The sequence below is a fragment of the Panthera pardus genome, unplaced genomic scaffold, assembly GCF_024362965.1.
Source record: "Panthera pardus isolate Hobbes unplaced genomic scaffold, ASM2436296v1 HiC_scaffold_18, whole genome shotgun sequence".
Lineage (NCBI taxonomy): Eukaryota > Metazoa > Chordata > Mammalia > Carnivora > Felidae > Panthera > Panthera pardus.
In genome coordinates this window covers 5,833,837-5,859,316 of record NW_026526743.1, presented here as the reverse complement: position 1 = coordinate 5,859,316, position 25,480 = coordinate 5,833,837, and the positions used below count along the sequence as shown (strand labels likewise).

The 25,480-nt window shown below is 46.0% G+C and overlaps 2 protein-coding genes and 1 long non-coding RNA gene across 5 annotated transcripts in view; all 3 read right to left on the bottom strand.

Moving 5' to 3' along the window:
• The window catches only part of LOC109252909 (zinc finger protein 432), a 35,600-nt gene extending 28,304 nt beyond the window's left edge, over nucleotides 1–7,296 (bottom strand). Inside the window, 4 exon segments of the mRNA XM_019425377.2 lie at nucleotides 616–711; nucleotides 2,083–2,209; nucleotides 5,431–5,621; nucleotides 7,078–7,296. Of these exon segments, the coding sequence (XP_019280922.2) occupies nucleotides 616–711; nucleotides 2,083–2,209; nucleotides 5,431–5,445 (238 nt within the window). The 5' untranslated portion in view covers nucleotides 5,446–5,621; nucleotides 7,078–7,296.
• A 6,156-nt stretch (nucleotides 7,297–13,452) lies between these two features.
• On the bottom strand, nucleotides 13,453–18,267 carry LOC128772496 (uncharacterized). Its single transcript, XR_002074170.2, has 2 exons — nucleotides 18,207–18,267; nucleotides 13,453–13,672 (listed from the first exon to the last, which is right to left on the bottom strand). It is a non-coding gene; the product is annotated as an uncharacterized LOC128772496 (long non-coding RNA).
• Nucleotides 18,268–22,561: 4,294 nt separating this feature from the next.
• Nucleotides 22,562–25,480, bottom strand: part of ZNF613 (zinc finger protein 613) — a 30,766-nt gene continuing 27,847 nt past the window's right edge. For 2 of the 3 annotated variants that reach the window (XM_053905725.1, XM_053905726.1), the window contains exon 6: nucleotides 22,562–25,176. In XM_053905725.1, coding sequence (XP_053761700.1) covers nucleotides 23,546–25,176 — 1,631 coding nt within the window. In that variant the 3' untranslated portion in view covers nucleotides 22,562–23,545. The remainder of the gene's footprint in view (nucleotides 25,177–25,480) is intronic. The other variant, XM_019425392.2, reaches the window with a different exon arrangement.

The following is a 25,480-nucleotide window of genomic DNA, read 5'->3' as shown; positions in this document are numbered from 1 at the left end:
ACAACAAGTAGGGAGGTATCGATTTGGAGTCTCAACCAGACAACAGAAAGAGCTTAATCCATGAGCCAGAAGAGAAATCTCAAGTATTAGGAATATAGCAGAGAAAATGGAAAGGATCTGAAGACCTTCGAGGTAGGGGAAGAGCTAGGAAGCGGACCAGGGAAGAGAACAGGTTACTGTGGAGACACAACATACAGGGTGGAGTTGGCTATTGGGAGGGAAATCAGCATTTCCGGAGGGGCCGGAACATGCAACCGTCGGGAACAGTGTGAAGTCACACATTTCTCTTTGGACTCAGCCCCCAGGGGGGTAATTTCACAGCCAGGGTGGGAGGAACAGGGACACCCACTCTGATGGGGCACAAAGAAGGGGGTCAGCTACAGAATCCATGGAAGAACACTAGGCAAAAGCAACACAAATTAAGGTGTAAAATGAAAAAAAGCAAGGATCAGGTATCAGAAGAGGAAAAGAAGACTTCTACTTCCTTCTAAAGACCTGGAGGAAAAGCTCTCCCATGGCGGGGAGATGCATGGAGTCCTCAAGCACCCGGCCAGCCCCCTCTTCCCGGCTGGAGGGGGACTTCCTCAGTGACCCAGCTAGCTGGCTCCCACTCACCCGGACTGGTTCCACTGCGGACTTCCTCTTCTATCGCCCACGGTTCTTCCCCTCGTTCCAGCTTGGCGAGCACGTCTGGTTTGCTGGCTTGATGCCCTGCCCGTGGGAGAGACAGGACACTTGGAGATGGGCTGGGGTGTGTCGGGATGGGAGGACGCTACACGTGAGGGGCTGACAGTTTTCGAATCTGCACGGCAGGGGTTCTTCTCTTGGGAGAGGGCACTTGTGATGCTGTGATATTATAATAGATATTTAGTCTTTGTACAGGCTCCCGGCACAGAGCTCATAAGGCCCTTGTAATTTCCTGAGTGGCAGCTGTGATGGGAACATCTGTTCCAGGATTTGTTCTAAGTCCCAATTCCTGACACAGGAACTTCTAAGGCCCTTGGACTCTCCAGAGTGAAGGGTGTCTTTTGTGAACTAATGACTGGTCACAGGGGCACCGATCTAGCTTTAGCCTGGGGGCTGGCTGCCAGAAACACCCACGAGTCATTAGGAGGTTGGGACCTTCAGCTCCAACCCCCTCCCCCGGCCACTGTAGACTGAGTTAATCACCAGTGGCTAATGATCTCAGTAGTTATGTCTACATAATGAAATCTCCATAAGAAGTCCCAAAAAACCAGGCTGGGAGAGCTTTCAGGCTGATGAACACACTGGGGTGCTAGGAGGGTGGCTTACCTGGACAGGTCATAGAAGGTCCACACCCCTCCCCCCATACTTTCCCTTCTACCTTTCTTCCTTTTGGCTGCTCCTGAATTTTATCCTTTATAATAAAATGATAATCTTTTTTAACGTTCATTTATTTATTTTGAGAGAGAGAGCACAAGCAGGGGAGGGGCAGAGAGAGAAAATCCCAAGCAGGCTCTGCGCTGTCAGCACAGAGCCCAATGTAGGGCTCAACCTCACGAACCACGAGATCATGACCCGAGCCGAAACCAAGAGTCAGACACCTGACCGACTGAGCCACCCAGGTGCCCCCATAAAATGGTAATCCTAAGTAAAGTGCTTTCCTCAGCTCTGCGACCTGTTCCGGCAAATTAGCAGACCAGAAACGGGGTTGCAGGAATGCCTAATTTATAGCTGGACTGAAGCGTGGGTACACTGGGTACCCAATACTTGCAACTGGCCTCCAAAGTGAGGGCAGTCCTGCGGTACTAAGCCCTTAAACCTGTGGAGTCTGACGCCAACTCTGGGAGTGTCAGAACTGAAATGGATTGCAGGACACCCAGCTGCTACCTGAAGAGCTGGAGGCCTGGTTGTCGGTGCGGAAAAACCCCACGCGCTTGGCATCATTTGTGTTGCTAATAAAAACAGCTCATAATACGTTAGACCCTTTTAGCATGTGCCAGAGGTGGTCCTGGGAATCAGCCATTCAGAACAGTGCAGGGACCCTGAAGTGTAAGCAGCTGAGAAAGGAAAGGCCACCGACCGGGCACCTTCTGAGGGACACAGGGAAACTGTCCTCACCCACTGACACCAGGTTCCTGAAGTTCTCCAGCATCACATCTCGATACAGGTCCTTCTGGGCGGGGGCCAGGAGCCGCCACTCCTCCCGGGAGAAGTCCACAGCCACGTCCTCCAGTGTCAGTGATTCCTGTAATAACAAAGCCCTGTTTAATATGAAAGGTTCGCTTTTACTGGTTCATGAGGAATATAAAGGAAGCTGCCCTGCTAATAGTAACTATGACGCTGAGACCAGTTCTGAAGTGTAGGTGGTGTTTTTGTGTGTTTTTTAAGCCCTTCTCTGACACCAGCTGGATGGCCTACAACTGAACTCAATTCTGACACTACCTACCTGGAGACGGCGTCACATTTCACAGGTTAAGGGGTCAGTCCCACAAGACGGCCCCTGCCCCCGCTTCAGACACCAATCCAAGTCCGTGTTGTCACCCGTGCTCTAACAAACTACAGAGTGGAGGTTCCAGTGACCCCCCCCTCCTTGGGTTTGATTGATTTGGGTTTGATTAAGCAGCTCAGAGAACTCAGTTTACTTAACCGCGTACTAGTTTATTATATATGATAAAGGATACAGATTTCATCCAGATGAAAGAGACGAACAGGGCGAGGTCCGAGGGGAGGGGCACGTCACCCCCTCAGCACCCACGTCCACTAAGCTTGGAGCTCTCCAAACCACACACCTTTGGGATTTTATGGAGGCTCCATCACAGGCATGGGGGGTCATGAACTCCATTTCCAGCCCCTCTCTCCTCTCTGGATAATGGGGATACAGCTGAAAATTCCACACTTCTGATCACGGCTTGGCCTTTCTGCAGACCAGCCCCCATGCAGGAGCCCACCCAGAATCACACCATTAGAACAAGAGCTGCTCTGGGGCACCCGGGTGACTCAGTCGGTTAAGCGTCCGACTTCGGCTCAGGTCACGATCTCACAGTTCGTGGGTTCGAGCCCCGCGTCGGGCTCTGTGCTGACAGCTTGGAGCCTGGAGCCTGCTTCCAATTCTGTATCTCCCTCTCTCTCTGCCCCTTCCCTGCTCATGCTCTGTCTCTCTCGGTCTCAAAAATAAATAAACATTTAAAAAAAATTAAATAAAAAGTTTATTAAGAACAAGAGCTGCTCCTATCACCCAGGACATTCCAAGGGATTTAGGAACTCTGTCACATATGAGATCGAAGACCAAATATTGGACCGAAAGACGCCTCTAGTGCTCTTTTCACTTAAGGAATTACAAGGATATTAGGGGGCGCCTGGGTGGCTCACTAGTCAGTTAAGCGGCTGACTTCGGCTTGATCTCACGGTTCGTGGGTTCGAGCCCCAGATTGCAATTATGCAAGTTGATAATGTGCTATTATTAAGCATTGGCGAAGATTTTAGGCATAGACGATCCACATATCACTTAGAAGATACCCGCTAAATGCTTTACACAGTTTTACTCATTGAGTATGACTACAGACCAATGGAATTTTGTATAGTTAATATTCATCAATCCATTGCAGTCACTATTTCTTTAGATGCCTGGATTAGGAACAGATTATGTTCTTTGGAGTATGGTTCCACCGACACACAAAATGTCATGACAGGTGTGTTTACATACACAGATGTACATAAATCCAGTTACATTTGTAAGTGGGCCACGTGCACAGATGCACACACAAGTCCAGGGACAGCAGGAGCACACCACACATCTGTTAAAGCGGTATGAAGGAATGAGGAAAGAGGACATGAAAAGAGAATGTACTTTTTTGCTTTTAAGTTTTATTTATTTACTTTGAGAGACAGCATGAACAGGGGAGGGGCAGAGAGAGGGAGAGAGAGAATCCCAAGCAGGCTCCATGCCATCAGTGCGGAGCCTGACATGGGGCTTGAACTCACAAACTGTGAGATCACGACCTGAGCCGAGATCAAGAATCAGATGCTTAACCGACTGAGCCACCCAGGTGCCCCGATTTTTTTTTTCTTTAAAAGGTACTCGTAAGCAATTTGTATAGTTACAGGAAACAAAAGCACTAAAAAGAAGAGTAGGTAAAAACTGGATCTAAAAACGGGAAAGGGGGGCGCCTGGGTGGCTCAGTCGGTTAAGCGTCCGACTTCAGCTCAGGTCGTGATCTCGCGGTCCGTGAGTTTGAGCCCTGCGTCGGGCTCTGTGCCGACAGCTCAGAGCCTGGAGCCTGCTTCGGATTCTGTGTCTCCCTCTCTCTGACCCTCCCCCGTTCATGCTCTGTCTCTCTCTGTCTCAAAAATAAAGGTTAAAACAATTTAAACAGGAAAGGATTCTTCATTTTCTGAGATAACACAAAGCTGTAAAGCAAACACCCTAGAACCCAGTAATTCAAGCCCTTACTAGACAAAATTTTGTGCAACTATCTAATGCCAAATCCGTACTTGAATGCCAGTACAGGCACCTGTTCCTAGAGCCTTACTTTGGTCCCCTGAAAAAACCGTGTTCACTGAATTTGCTTGGTTTATCCCCTCAAGAGTCTCTGTAGAACTCTATAATAAACAGCAGGAGGGAGTCAGCTGCTGCCTTCATTAGAAGGTTAGTGTTCTAGGGCGCCTCAGTGGCTCAGTTGGTTAAGTGTCCGACTCGTGATCTCTGCTCAGGTCGTAAACTCACAGTTTGTGAGTTCGAGCCCCATACACTGCACTGATGGCACACAGCCTGTTTGAGATTGTCTCTCTGCCCCTCCCACGCTTGTAGTCTCTCTCTCTCTCAAAATAAATAAACTTAAAAAAAAAAAAAAGGTGACTGCTGAAAACACTGTCTACCCCATCACCTCTAAGAAGAATATAAAATTTTTCCTGAGTCCTCAGTGCCATGAAATATTGACATCCCCTGAGGAACCTTTCTGCTTTCTCCTCTCAGTCACTGCATATCATGTAACTTAGCATGATTCTCTTGTCGTTGTCACACATATTAGATGCAGCGTGTCAGCTGATGTAACCCAGAGGATCCTTTAGTTACATATTATGTTCCAACGCTGGTCATTTACCAGGAATCACATTAACACTATATTCTTGATTCTACTTTGCCATGATGTTGGAGGTAGAGTCAAAGTTTATTTCTCTCTAGATACTGAACGGATTTTTAAAAAAATTATTTATTTTGAGACACAAAGAGAGAACGTGAGCAGGGGAGAAGCAGAGAGAGAGGGAGAAAAGGAGAATCCCACACAGGCTCTGCACTGTTAATGCGGAGCCCGATGCAGGGCTTGAACTCACCAACTGTGAGATCGTGACCTGAGCCGAAATCAAGAGTCAGACGCTTAACCAACTGAGCCGCTCAGGCTCTATATTTTCACAAGCCTCTATAAATTCACCAGGGAATAAAGAAGAGAATTAAAAAAAGACAAAAATCACCTGGGCATTGATCATTTTCTTCTGTTTTGAGAAATGGCCAACAACTGGGATATTCTGTCTTTGTCTCTTCCGGATATGCCCCAAATTTCTAGTTAGAAATCTAGTAGCCAGTCAAAAGTGCTCCAGAAATGACACTGTCTAGGTCGTGGAACCTCCTCTTTCTTCATTCATTTCTTGTCTCTTGTCAGGACCTGTAGGCCGAAGAGCAAAATTACTTTCAGTGTTACATCCTCTCTTGCTGTGTACTCGCCTTGACACATGGTCCCCAGTATTTGTGTCTATTTATTTGGTTCCCCAGGAATCATGACTTAGGCATCAGACCCTGAAGTAGCAGGTAATGGGAAGTGGCAAAGGAGAATCGGAACAGAACTCTGCCTCAGTGGCAAGTAATGTTCAGATCAATTTTAGAAATGAGGCCATATGGACAGCGAGGAACAGTGAATTTTTCCTTTAAACTATGTTGCTCTATCTCTTTATTTACCCTATGTACATACACTTCAATATGCAGAACAATGAGCACACCAAAAAAAAAAAAAAAAAAAAAAAAAGAGAGAGAGACAATATGAGCTATAGAATCAAAGTTTTAAAAACACCTCAACAAATTAAAAATTAAAAGACAACTCAAAAGTATAAATACTGAGCAGCGCCTGGGTGGCTCAGTCCGTTAAGTGTCCGATGTGGTCTCAGGTCATGATCTCTCAGTTCGTGGGTTCGAGCCCCACATTGGGCTCTGTGCTAACAGCTTGGAGCCTGGAGCCTGCTTCGGATTCTGTGTCTCCCTCTTTCTCTGCTCCTTCCCCTCTCACACTCTCACACTCTGTCTCTCTCTCTAAAAAACCAAACATTTAAAAATTTTAAAAATAAATACTGGGAAAATAGCAGACTTTACATAATATATAACCTGAAAGGAAATATCCAAGACAACACACAGTAAAATTACAGAAGGATAAACACAGAATCTTAAATAAAAGGCTAATAAAAACAAAAGGCTAATTAATTTTAAATCTGCTGAATCGTTTCTCTCTCCCAAAACTTTCATTTCTGCGGATTCAAAGGGACGGGATGATGTGGAGAGCCAAAAGAGATTAGAAAATTATATGGAGGAGGGACTTGGACCTGAAGCTTTTAAGGAATGTTAACATTCAACACGTCTGTTCCAGCAGCCGGTCTGAGCCCAACGCACGAACCAGCCGGGGCCCCTGAGGCTCCAAGCCTGCTGTCACACGATCCTGCACAAAAGACAGGCCACGACCCCACCGAATCAATACCAAAACTGGATCAGCTACGTATGTACACTGACCTCCCTTAATTGTTCCTCAATCACCTCCCTTAATGGTTCCTCAATCACTGAGCTCCAAATTATTGCAGAACCAGAGCCAAACGCCGCCTTCTGTGACAAACACCACCCCACCAGCTGTCAATCACCTACAGGCTGAGTGACCTGCGAAGACCCTAAACCCTGACCTCAGGACTCTCGGTAGTTGATCTGTTGAGATCTTTAATCACCGACCAGCACAGCCCCCCCAGGATTGACCCCAAAGACATCTCGATTACAGACATTCAATACAGACAGACTCCTCCGTGCTCACCTCCAAAAACACACCCGCCCTACGCTACCTTCACCGACTTAGGGGAGCACCAACTTACCTAGAGGCCGACAGGCCGCCCCTCTCCCCGCCTTTTCTACAAATAGACCCACACAAGGACTTGAGTCTCTCCTGAACCTGCAGCGACCTCTTCAGGGCCTAACTTACTTCCCTAAACTTCCTTCGCTCTAGTTCCCTCGCCCGGCCTCCTCTCCCGGGAACACCTGACGAGGGTCAGCAGCGTTTCTGGCGCGTTTCTATGGAGAACGGAATACGGGTTTCCGGCTCCTCCTTATGAGGTCATAAGTCCGCGCGGCCGTCGCCTCGGCGCCCCGGGGGCCGCCATCTTTGAATACCCGCCGTACGGAAACCTGGGCAGCGGTGTGTTTGCGCCGTGAGGCGGCGGTGAAAGAACGCCGCGGAAACCCTCGCCCTTTCTCGCCCCTCCAGGCCTCACAGGAAAATGGGGAGATGTTCAGAGGCTCCCGCTCACGCGAAGCAGACGTGATATGGCGGTAAACTTTGAAGGGACAGAGGACCCTTAGTTGTAGGGGACGCGGAACGGCGCCGAGTTGACCAAAGCCGGAGCCCTTCCCCATCTGAGGGGCGCGGCTCCTCCCTCCGTGAGGGGCGCGGCTCCTCCGGCCGTGGGAAATTAAAATAACCTCTGGGCACCTCGGTCTCGATTCTCATTGCGGAAAGGCTCAGCGGCCGTGTAAAAGCTCCAGCAGGCTTGCCAAGAAAGCGGGCGGCGCGCTGCGGCCGGAGAGGGCCGGGGCAGGTGCCCGCCGGCTGGGAGGGAGCCGCGCGGCCGGGAGCTCGGCGAGGGTGCCGGGGAGACCACGGTTTGGAAAAGTGAGATGGGGTGGGGCATGCGGCGGTCGCCAAGAGAGCTGAAGCCACGGTCGTTGTGAGCCTCTTGCCAGCCTCATCCCATCCATGTCCCTTACACATCCCAGGCAGCCACTTCTGTCACTCAAGATTAGGGGCGCCTGGGTGGCTCTGTCGGTTAAGCGTGGGACTTTGGCTCAGGTCACGATCTCACGGTTCGTGGGCTCCAGCCGGCGATCGGGCTCTGTTTCCCTCTCTTTCCCTGCCCGTCCCCCACTCGTGCTCTCTCAAAAGTAAATACATGTTAATTTAAAAAAATTTATAAAGGGGCGCCTGGGTGGCACAGTCGGTTGAGCGTCCGACTCTTGGTTTCGGCTCAGGCCATGATCTCACTGGTTCGTGGGTTCCAGCCCCGCATCGGGCTCTGTGCTGACAGTGCGGAGCCTGTCGCTCCCTCTCTCTGCACCCCCGCCCCCGCCAAAGTAAATAAATAAACTTAAAAAAAAATTATAAAGATTAGTCTGCAACATATTCATGAAATTAGTTGCGTATGTACTCCTTTTTCTAGCTTCTTGAACACAGCATAATTGCCTTGGGGTTGTTTCCAGTGTTTTGGATATTGCAGCTGGAACTGCTGTGAATATTCACGTGCAGGAAATAAAATGAGCACAAAAAACAGATTGACCACAGCCCTGTGCATCTTCACCAAGACGTGTTTGCCAGCCTTTTGCAGGCCTGCTACCCGTTTCCAGCCTGCTCTCGCTCATATTCTCCTCTCCACCCCGCACCGCCTCCCCGCCCCCACTCCCGCCAATGCCAGTTGCTGAGCTTAGAAGTCTCCCTCACCCCGAGGAACCAGACACCTCAAGAACACAGGCTGTGTTCACCTGTTTGCCCCCGCTATGTTAAAACCCGTAGGCTATTATAATTTTCAGAATGCACCTGATAAAGTCATGTAACCACAGGTCAAAGCAAAAGACAGTTCCATCTTCATACTCCTCCATCATTACTATGCTGGCCCAGTCTCGCCCCTGATACTAAAATTGTCCCTGCTTGCACCCTTGGTCTGTGCCAAGCTCGTTTTCATACAGCAGGCAAGGTGATGTTTGTAAAATACAAATCAATCATGAAAAATTTCCTGTTCTCCATTATCTAATGACTGCAATACAGAATAAAATCTCAGGAATTGAGATAACCAAGTTTCGGTGCTTAAAAATGTGTTGGGTTGGGGCGCCTGGGTGGCTCAGTCGGTTGAGTGTCCGACTTTGGCTCAGGTCATGATCTCACAGCTCGTGAGTTCGAGCCCTGCGTCGGGCTCTGTGCTGACAGCTCAGAGCCTGGAGCCTGCTTCAGATTCTGTGTCTTCCTCTCTCTCTGCCCCTAACCCACTTGCATTCTGTCTCTGTCTCTCTCAAAAATAAATAAACATTAAAATTTTTTTTTAAAAAACATAACATTTAAATGTTTAAAAATATATATATGTCGGATTCAATTTACCCCTTAATTCAGGGTTTGTGATGGAAATGTAAAACAGCTACTGCATAGCAAATATCCATTTCTTCTCTAACCAGGACTCAAGCAGGGTATCTTTATTGAATCAAGAGAAAGGCTGGAAAGAGAAGAGAGGACAAGAGCCCCAATCATAAGAGGAAAAAGGAATAGAAAAGGCAAACCACATATGCTGTTAAGCAGGTCACAGAGGAAATGGGAACTCAAATTATAACAACTTTCAAAGGTGATAGGGGGGTGAACAATTTAAGGGTTCTTCTCCAATACACTTAAGAGGAATCTTACCTCCTTTCATATCCCAGCTTTCCTCCATCTTGCCTGAGGTTCTCATGTTTTTTATTCTTCTCTAGGGATCCTAGTCCTCTTCTCTCCCCCTTTTATAGGCAAACATTTAGCCTAATAACACACACATACACACAGTATTTTTTTGAACAATTCCATTCTTTAGAACTGCCTTACAATCGCTCATTCTTTGCACTGATAGAACTTTTTTCTTTATAGTCCATTCACCTTCATCTTCCAAATCAACATCTAATTCTTTTATTTCTTCTATGTCACAAAGAATGTATGACCCTATAAAGCAGCACCAATCAATAGACGGTTCTGTGATGATGTAATTGTCATGTAATACATCTGTATTGTCCGACATGGTAGTCACTAGTCACCTAGAACTATTGATTCTTGGAATGTGAACTCTTGATATTAAGGAAATACATGTTTAACTTAACTTTAATTAATCTACATTTAAATAGCCGCATGTGGCTAGTGGTACTGAAGCAGTGCAAAACTATCAAGGAATGTACAGTCAACGTGGGGAGAAAAGACATGGACATTTCTAAAGACGTATTTGTATCCTGGATTATTTATACATTATTTTTCTCTTTCCAAGAGTTTTAATTTAAATTCCAGTTAATTAACATACAGTGTAATACTAGTTTCAAGTGTAGAATTTAGTGCTTCATCACTTAATACAAGACCCAGTGCTCATCACAAGCGCACTCCTTAATCCCCATCACCAGTTTAACCCACCCCTCCCCACCCTCCCTCTCGGTTTGCCTCTTTTTTTTTTCCTCCCCTATGTTCATTTGTTTCCTAAATTCCACTAGTGACATCATAAGGTATTTGTCTTTCTCTGACTTATTTTACTTAGTGTAATACTCTCTAGCTCCATCCATATCATTGCAAATGCAAGATTCCACTCTTTTTGGTGGCTAACATTCCATTTGTGTGTGTGTGTGTGTGTGTGTGTATCACATCTTTATCCATTCATTAATCAATTACTTATACATTATTTTTTTTTCTTTTTTTTCAACGTTTTTGTTTTTTGTTTTTTTTTTGGGGGGGGACAGAGAGAGACAGAGCATGAACGGGGGAGGGGCAGAGAGAGAGGGAGACACAGAATCGGAAACAGGCTCCAGGCTCCAAGCCATCAGCCCAGAGCCTGACGCGGGGCTCGAACTCACGGACCGCGAGATCGCGACCTGGTTGAAGTCGGACGCTTAACCGACTGCGCCACCCAGGCACCCCTACTTATACATTATTAATAGGACTCCTTCGCTTGTCTCCCAAATACTCTCCTTGGGGAAAAATGTACTTAGGATCATTCTAACTCCACGTCATCCCAAGCACAAAACCCGTGATCCAATTATTTCACGTCCCATTTCACCTAATGTGGAGTTTACATACCCTGAGTATGTCAGATGGAGCGTGAAGATACACCACTTACATATAATTCAGCTAACTTTTTTTTTCTTTTTTTTCTATTTCATTTTAACCAATTTAATGTTTTTACTTATTTTTGAGACAGAGAGAGACAGAGTATGAGTGGGGGAGGGGCAGAGGGAGAGGGAGACACAGAATCCAGGTTCCAGGCTCTGAGCTGTCAGCCCAGAGCCTGATGTGGGGCTCGAACTCACAGACAGTGAGATCTTGACCTGAGCTGAAGTTGGTCGCTTAACCCACTGAGCCACCCAGGCGCCCCTAATTCAGCTAACTTAACACTCATTCCAGGAGGGCAAAGACATTTTGTTCACCTCTGTGTCCTTAGCTGGTAGAATAATACCAGGTATAAAGCAGGTACTTCACAAATATTCACTGAATGAACAGCAATTCATTGAAAGGCTGTTTCTCAGGTGACTTTACATAATATAAGGTCCTGAAAATCTGTGAAAGGAGTACCGACCGCTTTTCAATTAATCCTCCACACTATCCTAGGGAAACTGAACAGATCTTATATGTTCCCCAAACTCCACTAGTCAAAGACTGCTTTTTCCTATCAACCAACTCTATATTATAAAGATTTTCATTCCTAGCAATATCCAAATACCACCTTATCTCTTTATGCTCACAGCAGTGTTTTGTTTCACTTATGATCCCAGGCATTCCAGATTAGTTGACGAAACTGAGCAATTGATGTGGAAGCTAGAGAGTATTATGTTACGCAAAATACCTCAGAAAAAGACAAATACCTTATGATGTCACTCGTGGAACTTAAGAAACAAATGAACATAGGGGAGGAAACAAAAGAGGCAAACAAAGAAAAGACAAGGTTACTAACATCAGACTGTGTCTCTGTATCAACAATATAGAAAATGAAATTTATCAGGTTTTCCCAGTCTCTGCATTCATATTTCTCTCAAAATACACTTAACTATATAATGGCCTGGAATTTTTTGTTCACTGTTTTTCTACTCTGCAGTTCCTTCCCATAGGTTTTTTGAGACATAATGTGAGAAATCATTGACCACTGAAGGCACAATCACATTGACTACACTTGTAAGATTTTTGTTCCCCTGGGCAAATTTTCTGCCAACACTGGAGGGCGCAACCTAGCAAGAGGCTGTTCCAAAAGGGCTAAGTTCCTATTTGCTAGAAGCCCACTGATATTTAATAATGTCTGAGTGGCGACAGAAGGCATTTGCACAGTCACCAAATTAACAGGACTTCACTTCTAAGAAGCTGTGACCCTGTGGAAGGGTTTTCCAATTTTATAAATCTACGTGTTTCTCCTTTGTGTGGGGAGTTTTTGTTTGTTTGTTTAATAAGGCGAGACTTGTAGGCAAAAGTTTCCCACACCCAGGGCATTCACAGATCTCTCTCCTGTAGGAGTTCTTTAATGGATAATGAGCTCTTGCTTCCTGATGGTTTTCCCACATTCACTACATTTATGAGGTTTCTTTCCTGTGTGCGTTTTCTGATGTTTAATGAGACCTGACTTCTGAAGACAGGATTTTCTTTTTTTTTTTAATTTTTGAGAGAGAGAGAGTGAGAGATAGATCGTGAGTGGGGGCCGGGAGAGAGGGAGACACAGAATCTGAAACAGGCTCCAGGCTCGGAGCCGTCAGCACAGAGCCCAACACGGGGCTCCAACTCACGAACCACGAGATCATGCCTGAGCCGAAGTTGGACACTTAACTGACTGAGCCACCCAGGTGCCCCTGAGGACAGGATTTTCTACAGTCCCTACATACAAAGGAAGCCTTGTTTGCATGAACTCCCTGATGTCGTAAGAGGCTCACCTTGTGGATGAAGCCTGGTCCACATTCACTACATATACAGGGTTTCTCACCAGTATGAGTTCACTCACGTACAATGAAACTAATCTTCTGGGTGAAGCCCTTTCCACAATCATACATAGGGTTTCTCTCAGGTATGAGTTTTCTGAAGTAAAATGAGATGTCATTTAATGAGCAAGGCTCTGCCACATTTACTGCCTCAGTGGGGTTTTCTCCTCTTCCATTTCTCTCGTGTATAATGACTCTGACTTCCTATAACAGGCTTTGCCATATTCACCTATAGGTTTCTCCCCTGTGTGAATTTTCTCGTGTCCAGTGAGCCTGGACTTTGTGGTATGTGCCTTCCCATATGTACTGCATCCATGGGGTTTCTCTCCCCGGTGAATCCTCTCACGTTTAGTGAGCTGAGACTTCCTGATGAAGGATTCCCCACATTCACTGCATACGTGCATTCCCCAATTTTGTGAGCCCTCTGATGCTGAACAAACGGGAGCCTTAGTGCTGATGGGTTTTCCAATTTCAGGCAATTTTAGTATGAATTTGCTCATACTTTGTAAGGAGAAAGGATTTCTCATCTCCACTACACTCCATGGAGTTCTTTATTTCATAGCCTCTGCTTTAACTGACTGAATTTAAATTTGATTTCAGAGTTTTTCCCTAATTTTGCCTTAAAGGAAAATGATGGTCCAGATGGACGATATTTTCAGAGGCATCATGTTCACAGCATTGTTCCGCATTTAGTTGTCTTTAGGCATCTCCAGCCACGCAAGTGTCACCGTAGGTGATCACCAACTTCAGCTTCTAGGAAAGAAGAGAACAATGAGTGCCTAGGTGTGGACTAGCCAATCTTTAGCGTTGACTGCGTGATCTCAGTATAAAAGAGTCTCTATTAATGTCCCTTATTTCTTGAACACTGGTAAAAACACAACACACAAAAATCAAGTGGCAAAAGCAAAAAGCATACAAATAAGTTTAGATAGTTCACAATGAATAAGTATACAGTCGGCTGCTTTCTAAATAGCATCTTGCAAAACATGCAGAGAGAGCAGAAAATAAGAAAACCACTGTTAGAAGAGAAAACACAGGTGGAAAAAAACCTTCATCCAAGGTTACAAGGGCTGCATTCAGTCATTCCACAAATCCTAATAAAATGCCTGGTAGGTACTGGCCACAGTGCTGGTGTTGGGGACACGTGAATGTATTATTCTGAGTTTACATTCTAGGTACGGAAAATACACTGAGCAAAGAAAAATGGGAGGCAGGGGTGCCTGGGTGACTCAGTCAGTTAAGTGTCTCAGCTCAGGTCATGATCTCACGGTCCATGAGTTCGAGCCCCGCATCAGGCTCTGTGCTGACAGCCTGCTTTGGATTCTGTGTCTCACTCTCTCTCTGCCCCTTCCCCGCTCATGCTCTGTCTCTCTCTCAAAAATCAATATCGAAAAAAAAGAAAAAAGGGAGACAGCTGCGAATTATGAGAAGTGGTTAGAAGAAGCAAAGGAGATGAAGAGAGGTGGAGGAAATGAGGATACACTGTGGAGTAAGACAAGTCTTACCACTGAGCTCAAAATGGGAGGGGAAAGCACATGAAGAATTAAGGTTCACTCCTAAATATTTTGCTGGAGTCAAGAGGTAGGTGGAAACTTTCTTCAAGAGGGTGGATGTTACTGAGGTTCAGAATGTGGGGGAAATAAGTGGACTTTCCGAAGCATATAAACATTTTGATTTTTATTAGACGGCAAGGTGCCAGTACCCAGTTGGATAGAAAAATGTTGAGAACTGGCCTGAGTGGACACAGCGATGTGGAAAATATCCGTATGTAAATTTTTAAGGATAAAGGATAAGCTGAGGTCGTGTTCAGAGCGCAAAGACTGAAACAAAGTTGAGGCAAAGGACCAAGATGTTAGTTGCTCAAACATTCAGACTTCCGGTTTGGAAGAGTCCCACCAAAGGAAGCAAACGGACTATGGTGGTCAAGGGCAGAAGCAGATGCTTGTTATGAACAAACATCTCAGGCAATTCAGAATGTTGGACCCTCAGTGTTTGAGTTTGACATTTCTGTGATACTCTTGGGTGGTCGTCCGCTTTCTAAAATTTACCCCTTTCTTCATTCTTCAGAGCACCATCACTCTGGCCATACATTTAAGGGACAGACTCTTATCTCCACACTCCCAACTTTTAGTCTAGCTGGGGCACGTTCCTGAAGAAAGGGGCAAAGGTGAGAGAGAATGACCATCCAGGAAATTCCACCAGACTGGTGGACACGCAGACTTCTCCAGGGACAGATGTGCTTCCATACAGAAGAAGAAGACCATCACCTTCCGTCGCACTCTGCAAGCTGTACCTGTACAGATGTCACATCTGATTTCCTCCCATTTTGACACCCCTAAGGCACTGATCCCTCATCTTGCAATGGACTGCGTCTTCTTCCATAATTCTGCATTTCTGTCTCCATGTTGGCCTCAGTTAAGCAGCCTTTAGGACCACTTGCCTCCTTGTGAACCAAGACTCAGGCCACTGGTACGCTGTTTTTCCCACAGCCTCAGGCCCTTCCTTATTATTGCTACACAGCTGCCACCAGGTAGAAATTAAGACAACCCAGACCTGAAAAAACAAAACAACAAAAAACCCCTACCATTCATCATGCTACCTCAACTAGTTCAATTACCAATACCTGAAGTCTAAACAGTCAGCCTGGCAATAAAAGTTAATATCGCCTTGGGGTGCCTGGGGGGCTCGGTCGGTTAAGTGTCCAACTTTGGCTCAGGTCGTGATCTCACAGTTTGTGAGTTCGGGTCCTGCATCGGGCTCTCCACTGATGATGTGGAGCCTGCTTGGGATTCTCTCTCTCCCACCCCGCCCCCGTCCCTCCCCAACTCGTGCTTTCTCTCTCTCAAATAAATAAACTTAAAAATAAAAAAGATAATATTGCCTTGATCACCCCATTTACCTGTTTCCATTCCAGTGCTGCCCCCACAAATACCCTCTGACACTGGCCTCTGCGAGGCTTCAGGCTGCTCTGTGGCAGTCTTGGCCATGGCCTTGCAGATTTCTTACTATTTATGCCTCTCTTCTTTGCCCTTCATTACCTTCTTTCTTTAAAATCAAGGTATGCGCCCACATATCGTGGCGTTATTCCCCAGGCTCTCTATATAACTGTAGGTTCTATTTCCTCTAGATTTCCACAGTATCACACCTTTGCTAATCATTTTGACATGTAACCTCAACCTTGAATTCTAGCAACAATACTATGTGTTCAAAACCTGTATTGCATACAGATTTTCTAATCAACCAGGCTGAGAGAGAAAGGCCTGGATGCATGCATTATACACATGGTCTCCAACAAAAGCCTTGGATTTAAGAAATGTTTGAAAAATAGATACGATGTTTTCAAGGCTGAGTTTCAGTGCTGTGGGCACAAAGCACTAAGAGAATTCATAGAAGGAAAACAAGCAGTCAGAGACCATTTCATGAAAAGAGAATTCAAAGTGCAGCAATACACACACGCGCGCACACACACACACACACACACACACACACTTATATGAATGGGAAGACAACACTAAGATCATATCCCTGTCCCTTAGTTTATATCTTTCTTGCTGAATCAGCAACTCCCGACGACGTTTATGGCTCTTACTTTCCTGAAAGACATTTTTGTTCTGTTTTTGGAGAACCAGCCTCTCTTAGATCTTCCAACCTCACCACCTCTTTCTTAATTTCCATTGCTCTTTCTTTCTTCTTTTATATTTAAGAGAGAGAGAGAGAAACAGAGTGTAAGCAGGGGAGGAGCAGAGGAGAGGGAGATACAGAATCCAAAGCAGGCTCCAGGCTCCCACCTGTCAGCACAGAGCCGGAAGTGGGGCTCAAATCTACAAACCATGAGATCATGACCTGAGCTGAAGTCAGATGCTTAACTAAGCCACCCAGGTGCCCCCCATTCTTAACCTTCTATAGTACTCATTTTTCTAAACCGTTAGAAGACACTAAACTTAAGGGGAAAAAAAGAGGAAGGTGGAAGAAATTTTCTTCTAGAGAAAGTGATTTTAGTTTCTTACTAAAAAGTCTGAATTCATTCAGGAGTTTCTGTGAACTTAGGAGTCTCTGTTGAAAATAAAAGCTTAACTCACAAATTAAAGGGAAAGTTTAAGGACAGGAGAACAGAACAAGAAATGGAAAACAGAATCTTTGGACAACTTCCGAGTGGGGAAAGAGAAGTGTCTCATTAGTTCATTCAGGTTGCTAGAACAAAAACCGACAGAAATGTATTTCATATTTTTGGAGGCTGGGAAGTCCCAGATCAGGGTACCAGCAGATTGGGTGTCTGGTGAGGCCTGCTTCCTCGTGGGCAGTACCTTCTAGTTACAACCTAATATGGCAGAAAGGGCAGGACCGTCATGACCTAATCACCTCTCAAAGGCCACATCTCATAACACCATCACCTTGGGGATTAGGATTTCAACACCTGAATCTCGAGAGGACACAAACATTTAGTCTAGAACAAGAAGCTAAGAAGCCATGGAAACACAGAGATCAGATTACAGTGTGGACACAGCATCCAAAGCGAGGCTGAATGCTGGGAAGGGAAATCACTAGTTTGCAATGGGGCAGTTACATGAACCAATTGGAAGACTATTTTGAATTCAAAGAGCTACGTTTGGAGTAACACTTAGAAGGTGGAATTTCATAGCAATGGAAGTGTGGAAGAAGTAGTTAGAGACACTGCAACAATGGACAAAAAAGACTTGAGAACTGTAGGAAGAAGAGAACTAAGCAAACAATGACAAAAATCAAGATGGGAATGCCCGGCTGGCTCAGTCGGTACATCATGTGACTCTTGATCTCAGGGTCATAATTTTGAGCCCCACATTGGATGTAGAGATTACTTAAAAATAAAATCTTAGGGGCGCCTGGGTGGCTCAGCCGGTTAAGTGTCCCATTTCGGCTCAGGTCATGATCTCACAGTTCACAAGTTCAAGCCCCACGTCAGGCTCTGTGCTGACAGCTCAGAGCCTGGAGCCTGCTTCTCCCTCTCTCTCTGCCCCTCCCCTGCTTGTACTCTGTCTCTGTCTCTCAAAAATAAATAAAACATTAAAAATAATAATAATAAAATCTTTTAAAAAAATTAAGATGTACATAAAATAAACAGGGGTCGGCTCTCGGAAGAAGAAAAGGGGCATATTTTCCTATCGACTCCTACAAAGAAGCTCTCATCAGGGAAGGATATGAGGCGCAGCTGTTTAGACATCCTCAGACACTCTCACAGCCCTGGAACCTTCCCTGGCTCGTGAGAATGTGACCTCCTCAGCCATTCACCTTGCTGTTGTCACTTGCTCACCTGGACTGGTTCCACTGCGGACTTCCTCTTCTATCGCCCACGGTTCTTCCCCTCGTTCAGCTTGGAGAGCGCGTCTGGTTTGTTGGCTTGATGCCCTGCCCATGGGAGAGACAGGACACTTGGAGATGGGCTGGGGTGTGTCGGGATGGGAGGACGCTACACGTGAGGGGCTGAGGCAGTTTTCGCATCTGCACGGCAGGGGTTCTTCTCTCACAGGAGCGGACACGTTATGCACTCTTGTCTGAAGCCAGAGAAGGACCCGAGAATCTACCACTGGAAAGCGCTGCAGATACTCTGAAGTGTTAAGCAGCTGACAGAGGAAAGGCCACTGATGGGGACTCTCTGAATGACAGGGGGGCTGTCCTCACCCACTGACACCAGGTTCCTGTAGTCCTCCAACATCACGTCCCGGCAGGTTCTTCTGGGTGGGGGCCAGGAGCTGCCACTCCTCCCACATGAAGTCCATGGTCACATCCTCCAGTGTCAGCAACTCCTGTAATAACATGGTCCTGTTTAATAGAAGTGTTTCCCTTTTGTTATTTTTTTAAAGATTTTATTTTTTCTTGGGGTGCCTGGGTGGCTCAGTTGGGTAAGCGTATGACTTCAGCTCAGGTCATGATCTCATAGTTTGTGGGTTCGAGCCCCATGTCAGGCTCTAGGCTGACAGCTCGGAACCCGGAGCCTGCTTCCGATTCTGTGTCTTTCTCTCTCTCTGCCCCTCCAGACGCAGGGCTCGAACCCATGAACTGTGAGATTATGACCTGAGCCAAAGTCAGACACTTAACCAACTGATCCACTCAGGAGCTCCACAAGCAGTTTTTTAAAAACCACTTTGTAGGGGAACCTGGGTGGCTCAGTCGGTTAAGCATCCGACTTTGGCTCAGGTCATGATCTCACGGTTTGTGAGTTTGAGCCCCACATCAGGCTCTGTGCTAACAGCTCAGAGCCTGGAGGCCACTTTGGATTCTATGTCTCCCTCTCTCTGCCCCTTCCCTGCTCACACTCTGTCTCTCTCTCAAAAATAAATAAACATTAAAAACTATTTTAAATCAGTCTGTAGAAGGAAAATACTATTGGGATATTCTGCATTTATACATTCAATAGTCCATTTATTTGACAAATCAGAAATTTCTGTAATAAGTAGATATGACATTCTCTTGCCAACCAAGAATCATATACATGGGAGTACTTACTTGCCAAACATTAATCTTGATATTAAGATTAATAAAACAAGATTAATCAAGATTAATAAAACAAGATTAATAAAACTCATCAAGGGCCTTCCCAGACTTGGTGGATCTGAATTAACCATGTGGAGACAAGAGATGCCAGAATTACAAGATATGTCATGTTTAATAAGTGTGTTTAAAATGTTCTAAGGAATTTTTAAAAAGTGTTGCAAGGTAGGGCACCTGGGTGGCACAGTCAGTTAAGCGTCTGACTCTTGGTTTCAGCTCAGGTCGTGATCTCCCGGTTCGTGGGTTCGAGCCCCCACATCAGGCTCTGCGCCAACAGTGTGGGGCCCGCTTGGGATTCTCTCTCTGCACCCCCTCTCAGAATAAATAAATAAACATCTTTTTAAAATGTCGCCAGGAGTATTTTAAAATGTCTAAGGAACAGGAACTATAAAGAGACAGGTAGGCAGAATTGAGGAACAGTATATCTGAAAAAAAGAAACACCCCCACATGTTGAAAGCATATTAGAGGCACTGAAGGGATAATTAGTGAACTAGAAATTACCCAAAATGCAGCAGAGCTACTGCAGCTGGGCAGAATATTCCGAAAGACCATGATAATTTGCTAGCGGGACTCAGAGCTCACTGAAAGCTGTTACAGCTTATGATAGTTAAAGGATACAGGTTAACATGAGCCAAGAAAAGTGGCGCAAAGGGCAGAGCACAGCAAAGTCCCAGACACGGAGCTTCCAGATGACCTCCCACAATGGAGCCACGGGCAGTGTTACTTCCTCAGCATGCACCTGCGACAGAAGGCAGGGGAAACTGCCAACAGAAAACTCCCGAGCCTTGATGTCTGCTCCGTGTGGGGGCTCAATCAGCTGGGCAGGACACACGCATGTCCGCCTTCAGTCTCCAGCCTCTCCAGGGGTGCACGGACACACAGCCGCCCCCCAAGTCACGCTGTGGCTTTTCCTTGGCTGTTTTAATCTCTATTCTTTCTATCATAAATGTAACCTTGAGTATAAAAGGCTTTCTGAGTTCTGAGTCTTCTTAGCAAATTAGCATACCTGAGGGTGGTCTTGGGGACCCGCAAGGTAAAAGGGAACTCACTTGTTTGCTGAATATACATACGACATATGCATAAATATTAACTATTAAATATACATATATATTGGGCGCCTTGGTGGCTCAGTCGGTTAAGCATCTGACTTCAGCTCAGGTCATGACCTTGGGAGTCCATTCTCGTCGGGTTCTGTGCTGACAGCTCAGAGCCTGGAGCCTGCTTCGGATCTGTGTCTCCTGCTCTCTCTGCCCCTCCCCCTCTCACGCTCTGTCCTCCCCCCCAAATAAATGAACATTAAAAAAATTTTTTTAATAAAAATGAATTAAAAAAAGAAAAAGATACCTGGACCAGATACCACATGAGGACACAGGGAGAAGGTGGCATGTACAAGTCGAGGAAAGACCTCGGAAGGAACCAACCGTGGGGACCTTGATCTCAGACTTTAGCCTCCAGAATTGTGAGAAATGTCTGCTGCGTAAGCCAGCCAGTCTGTGCTCTGTTATGACAGCCCGAGAAGACTAATACACCCACCCCACTGAGCCAGACAAGGCAGTGACCCATGTAGACCCAAGCCCTTAGACCTTAGGATCCTCACCCGTCACCCTGTGCCACAGCTGAGAACGTGGCACCTGGACCGAGGGGGAAATGATGAGGCTTCAAAGGTAGAAAAGCAGTTCCTTAAAATACATGAAGATGGAAATGGAGCACTCCAGAGTCTAAGTAACCAACAATGCCATTATCATCTGGCAGTCAGCACGCTTAGTAATTGTTACGATTTTTATGAAGGTGAGGGGTGGAGCCTAGAGGATGTAAACAGACATGGCCTTCTCAAAGAGGACCATCTGGAACCACCTATCCTACTAAAATGTTTTATTTACCTGGGACGCCAGCCTCGGAAAGGTGAGTCAGCACCTGGGCCTCAGGGTTCGAGGCAGGCCTGGGCAGCCCCTTCAGGGACCCCGACTGAAGATTCAAGGACAAAGACACGGGCCACGAGAGGCGGTGCAGATTCACGACACGAGGAGTGGAGATGACCTGAAGCCTGAGCCGAACAAGAGTCCATTTCTGATTCTTTGAAGAGCATCTGTTCAAATCCATCCTTCCAGAGGCCATTATTTTGCATGTTTTGTTCACCAGTGTGTACCCCATGTCTACAACAGTGCCTGGCACAGTGCAGGCGCTCAAAAAAACATCTGTTGCAGTAAATTCCTCAAAAACCCAGTGTTTGGAATTCAATGATGAGACAGCCACTTGATGGCAAATTTCCACTTTTTTCCCTTGTAATCAGCGCTCCGCTTTTAAGCTGGACAGATCTTTCCTGAAGCAAGGGAAAGAACCCTGAGTACAGGAGAGAGGACAAGGCCCCGTTCCCAGGACAGTGAGCGTGATGAAGCTACGTGTCCCAGTTCATCACATCACAAAGGAGCTGGGATCCCTGAGATAAAAGCTCTAACAGGGGGCAGACTGTGGAGCGAGGGTCAGGGCGCTTCACAGCATCGAAAGAATCTCACCTCCACCCATCTAACGCACTGTCCTCCTTTTTGGAGGTGACGTCATTTTCTATCAATCGGGCTTGCTCTGAGGATCCTATTCCTTCTCTGATCTGCCCTTTCTCTATTGCCAGGGGCCTCTATTCAGGATTCTTTTTTTTTCTTTTTATAATTTTCTGATCTTTGAAATTTCTTTCCCGTAGCTCCTTTCCTTAAGTGAACAAAAATCTGCTTGATTAGTCCAGTGGGTCATTCATTTAGGCCACACATTTACTTTCAGTCGCCTTTCAAAGCCATGGGATTTGTTTCCAGTCTGCTATGGGCTGGGGAATATGCGAAAATCTATAAACTATCTGGGTAGGGATTTATAATCCAGGTAGAAAGAAAGTATCTTTTAACAAAGAATCCACATCCTATTTTACACATGTAAAACCAACTGAGTCTTTTCCCCATCCCTGTCCAAATAATAACATGCCCCTCGAGCGAGAAATTACCATGATACTTTGTACCTTTTACCTTATGTCCCTTTCAACTAATGTAGGTGTATCTATCCTCTGATTACGTGTGCTGGAAGGTCAAAGTGCTATATGCATGTAATTCAGTTTAAAAAGAAAAAAAAAACACTTCCAAGGCAGCAAGGATTCTTATTTAGTTCACTACTGTCAGCATCTGTAGATCATGTATGGAGATAGCTAATGAAAGGTTTTCTGAGCAGTGTGTGTACCGGCTGGGAACTGTCTTCTAGGCAAAGAACTTGACGGATATGTTATTCAGGAGTTCCGAGTAGTTGTTCCTTTGGGGGATATTTACAAAGTCAAACGCATCCAAATATGCCACGGTACAACACTGAATTAAATGTATTCAGCTTCCTTTTGAAGGACTTCAGTGGTCTAAAATTAACCGAATAAATTTAGAACCAAAATAATACAGGAGCTAACCAAATACTGATCCTGGGTGGGAATGAAAGGTTCATGCGCCCCCCCAGAAAAGGGGGGGTGCACTGTTATAGTTCTAACCACTGATGTGCACCATCTACCACCTCCTTTGAATTAAGGAGTCACCATCACATCAATTAGGAGTCTGATTCAAGGTATATTGTCCTGAAATGCTCACTGTGTGGAATGAGTCTAGACTTCTGGCAGAAATCTCTGAAATATTCACTTTCACAGGGCGTATTCACTGGATGTGTTTGCTGCTATTTTGCTGAAGACATTCCACAGTTGGTGTGCTCAGAGTCCTTTTTTTCTGTAGGATTTCCCCAGCCTGAGGATGCTTCAGTGACAGTCCTGCCACAGTCACTGCCTTCAAAGCTCTTCCAACAGTTTCTCTCCTGTGGGAACCGTCTGGCACCTAGTGAGGTCTTCTCTCTGGGGAAGGACTTTCCCACAGTCATTATATTTCTACCAGCTATGAGCTCACTGCTGATATGGGACCCGTGAGACACCTGGTAGGCTCTATCTTTCCACAAAGGCTTTCCGGATCTTTATTCGGTTTGTCTTTTTATACTATTCCCGGGCTTCACACTATGCGTCTCAGTATACGCCTGTCAGCCACACACTGACCTGGCAGGTTTTATTCAAGGGCTTTCCACCTAGATTGTATCACACTTTATGCCTGTGTGCTTTTTCCTGTGCAAACTCGGTTATCTGCTGGTGGTGCACATCTAGCACCTGGCTGTCCCACCGTGGCTGTGTTCCTATTTGCTAGGAGCCCGCAGAGGCGTAACGAAGTCTGAGCCGCTACAGAAGGCATTGGCCTGGACACATTAACAGGGTCTTTCTCCTGCGTGCTATCACTTGAACGTGATGGGCTGTGGCTCTCTGAGAAAGGATTCCCCACCGTGACTGGACGTACACCTTTCTCTCTTGCGTGCAACATTCCCTTATGGTAAACGAGGCAAGACAGGTGGGAGAAAGCCTTCCCACAGTCAGTGCACCTGTAGGGCCTCTCTCCTGTATGAGTCCTCCGGTGTCTGTTAAGGCACGACTTATCTCTAAAGGCCTTCCCGCAGTCACCGCAGGTATAGGGTTTCTCTCCTGTGTGAATCCTCCTGTGGTTAATGAGACCGGACTTGTGGGAACAGGATTTTCCACACTCACTACACACAAAGGGCGTCTTTCCAGTGTGAAATCGCTGATGGGATATGAGGCAGGTCTTCTGGCTAAAGCCTTTCCCACATTCGGTGCATACATAGGGTTTCTCTCCAGTGTGAATGCGTTGATGTTTAAGGAGATTGCCCTTCTGAATGAAGCCTTTTCCACAGTCACTGCATACGTAAGGTTTCTCCCCAGTGTGCGTCCGCTGGTGTACGATGAGATTGCCCTTCTGAATGAAGCCTTTCCCACAATCACTGCATATATACGGTTTCTCTCCCGTATGAGTCTTCTGATGGGCGTTGAGCTGCGACTTCCAGCGGAATGTTTTGTCACACTGGGTGCATTCGTAAGGTTTTTCTCCTGTGTGAGTTCTCTGGTGTTCAATGAGCCTGGACTTTCTGGAAAATGCCTTGTCACACAGACTGCATCCATGGGGCTTCTCTCCCGTGTGAACTCTCTGATGGTTAATGAGCCGAGACTTCTTGAAGAAGCCTTTTCCACACTCACTGCACACATAGGGTTTCTCTCCTGTGTGAGTTTTCTGATGCACGAGGAGCCGTGATTTCTTGGGGAATGATCTGTCACATTCAGTGCACGCGTACCGCCTCTCTCCTATGTGCGTTTTCTGGTGTTCGGTGAGCCTGGACTTTCTGGAAAAGGCTTTGCCGCATATGCTGCATCCATGAGGCTTCTCTCCTGTGTGCACTCTCTGATGATCTGTGAGCCGAGACTTCTTGAAGAAGCCCTTTCCACACTCACCGCATACGTGGGGTTTCTCTGTCTTTTGAGTTCTCTGATGCTTGATGAATTGGGTATTTGTATTGGCAGAATTTCCACATTCAGGAAATTTAATTTCAATACAATACTGGTCATGCTTTGTACGGGAAAAGGATTTCATGTCCCCATTAACCTCAGTCAGGTTCTTTACTTCGTAGCTTCTGTTCCGGTTAACTGAACTTAAATTTGACTTCAGTGTTTTCCCATGTAAGTCAAAGATGTCATGACTTTGCCTTACAGGAAAATTACTTTTACTCCGATGAACAGTGTTTCCAAATGCATTATGTTCATGGCATTGTTTCATTCTCTTTGGACATCTTTGATTTTGCAAGTGCCCCTGTAGATGGCCACCATCTTTCTTGATCTCTAGGAAAGAAGAGAAGAATGAATCTTTCCATGAGCTTGATATATCAGCTTGATATACACTAAAACTATTTCTCAAGTGGATCTGTGTAGGTTGGTTCCTTATTGACAACCCTATGACCTCATTTTATTTTATTTTTTTTTTTTTAAATTTTTTTTTCAACGTTTTTTATTTATTTTTGGGACAGAGAGGGACAGAGCATGAACGGGGGAGGGGCAGAGAGAGAGGGAGACAGAATCGGAAACAGGCTCCAGGCTCCGAGCCATCAGCCCAGAGCCCGACGCGGGGCTCGAACTCACGGACCGC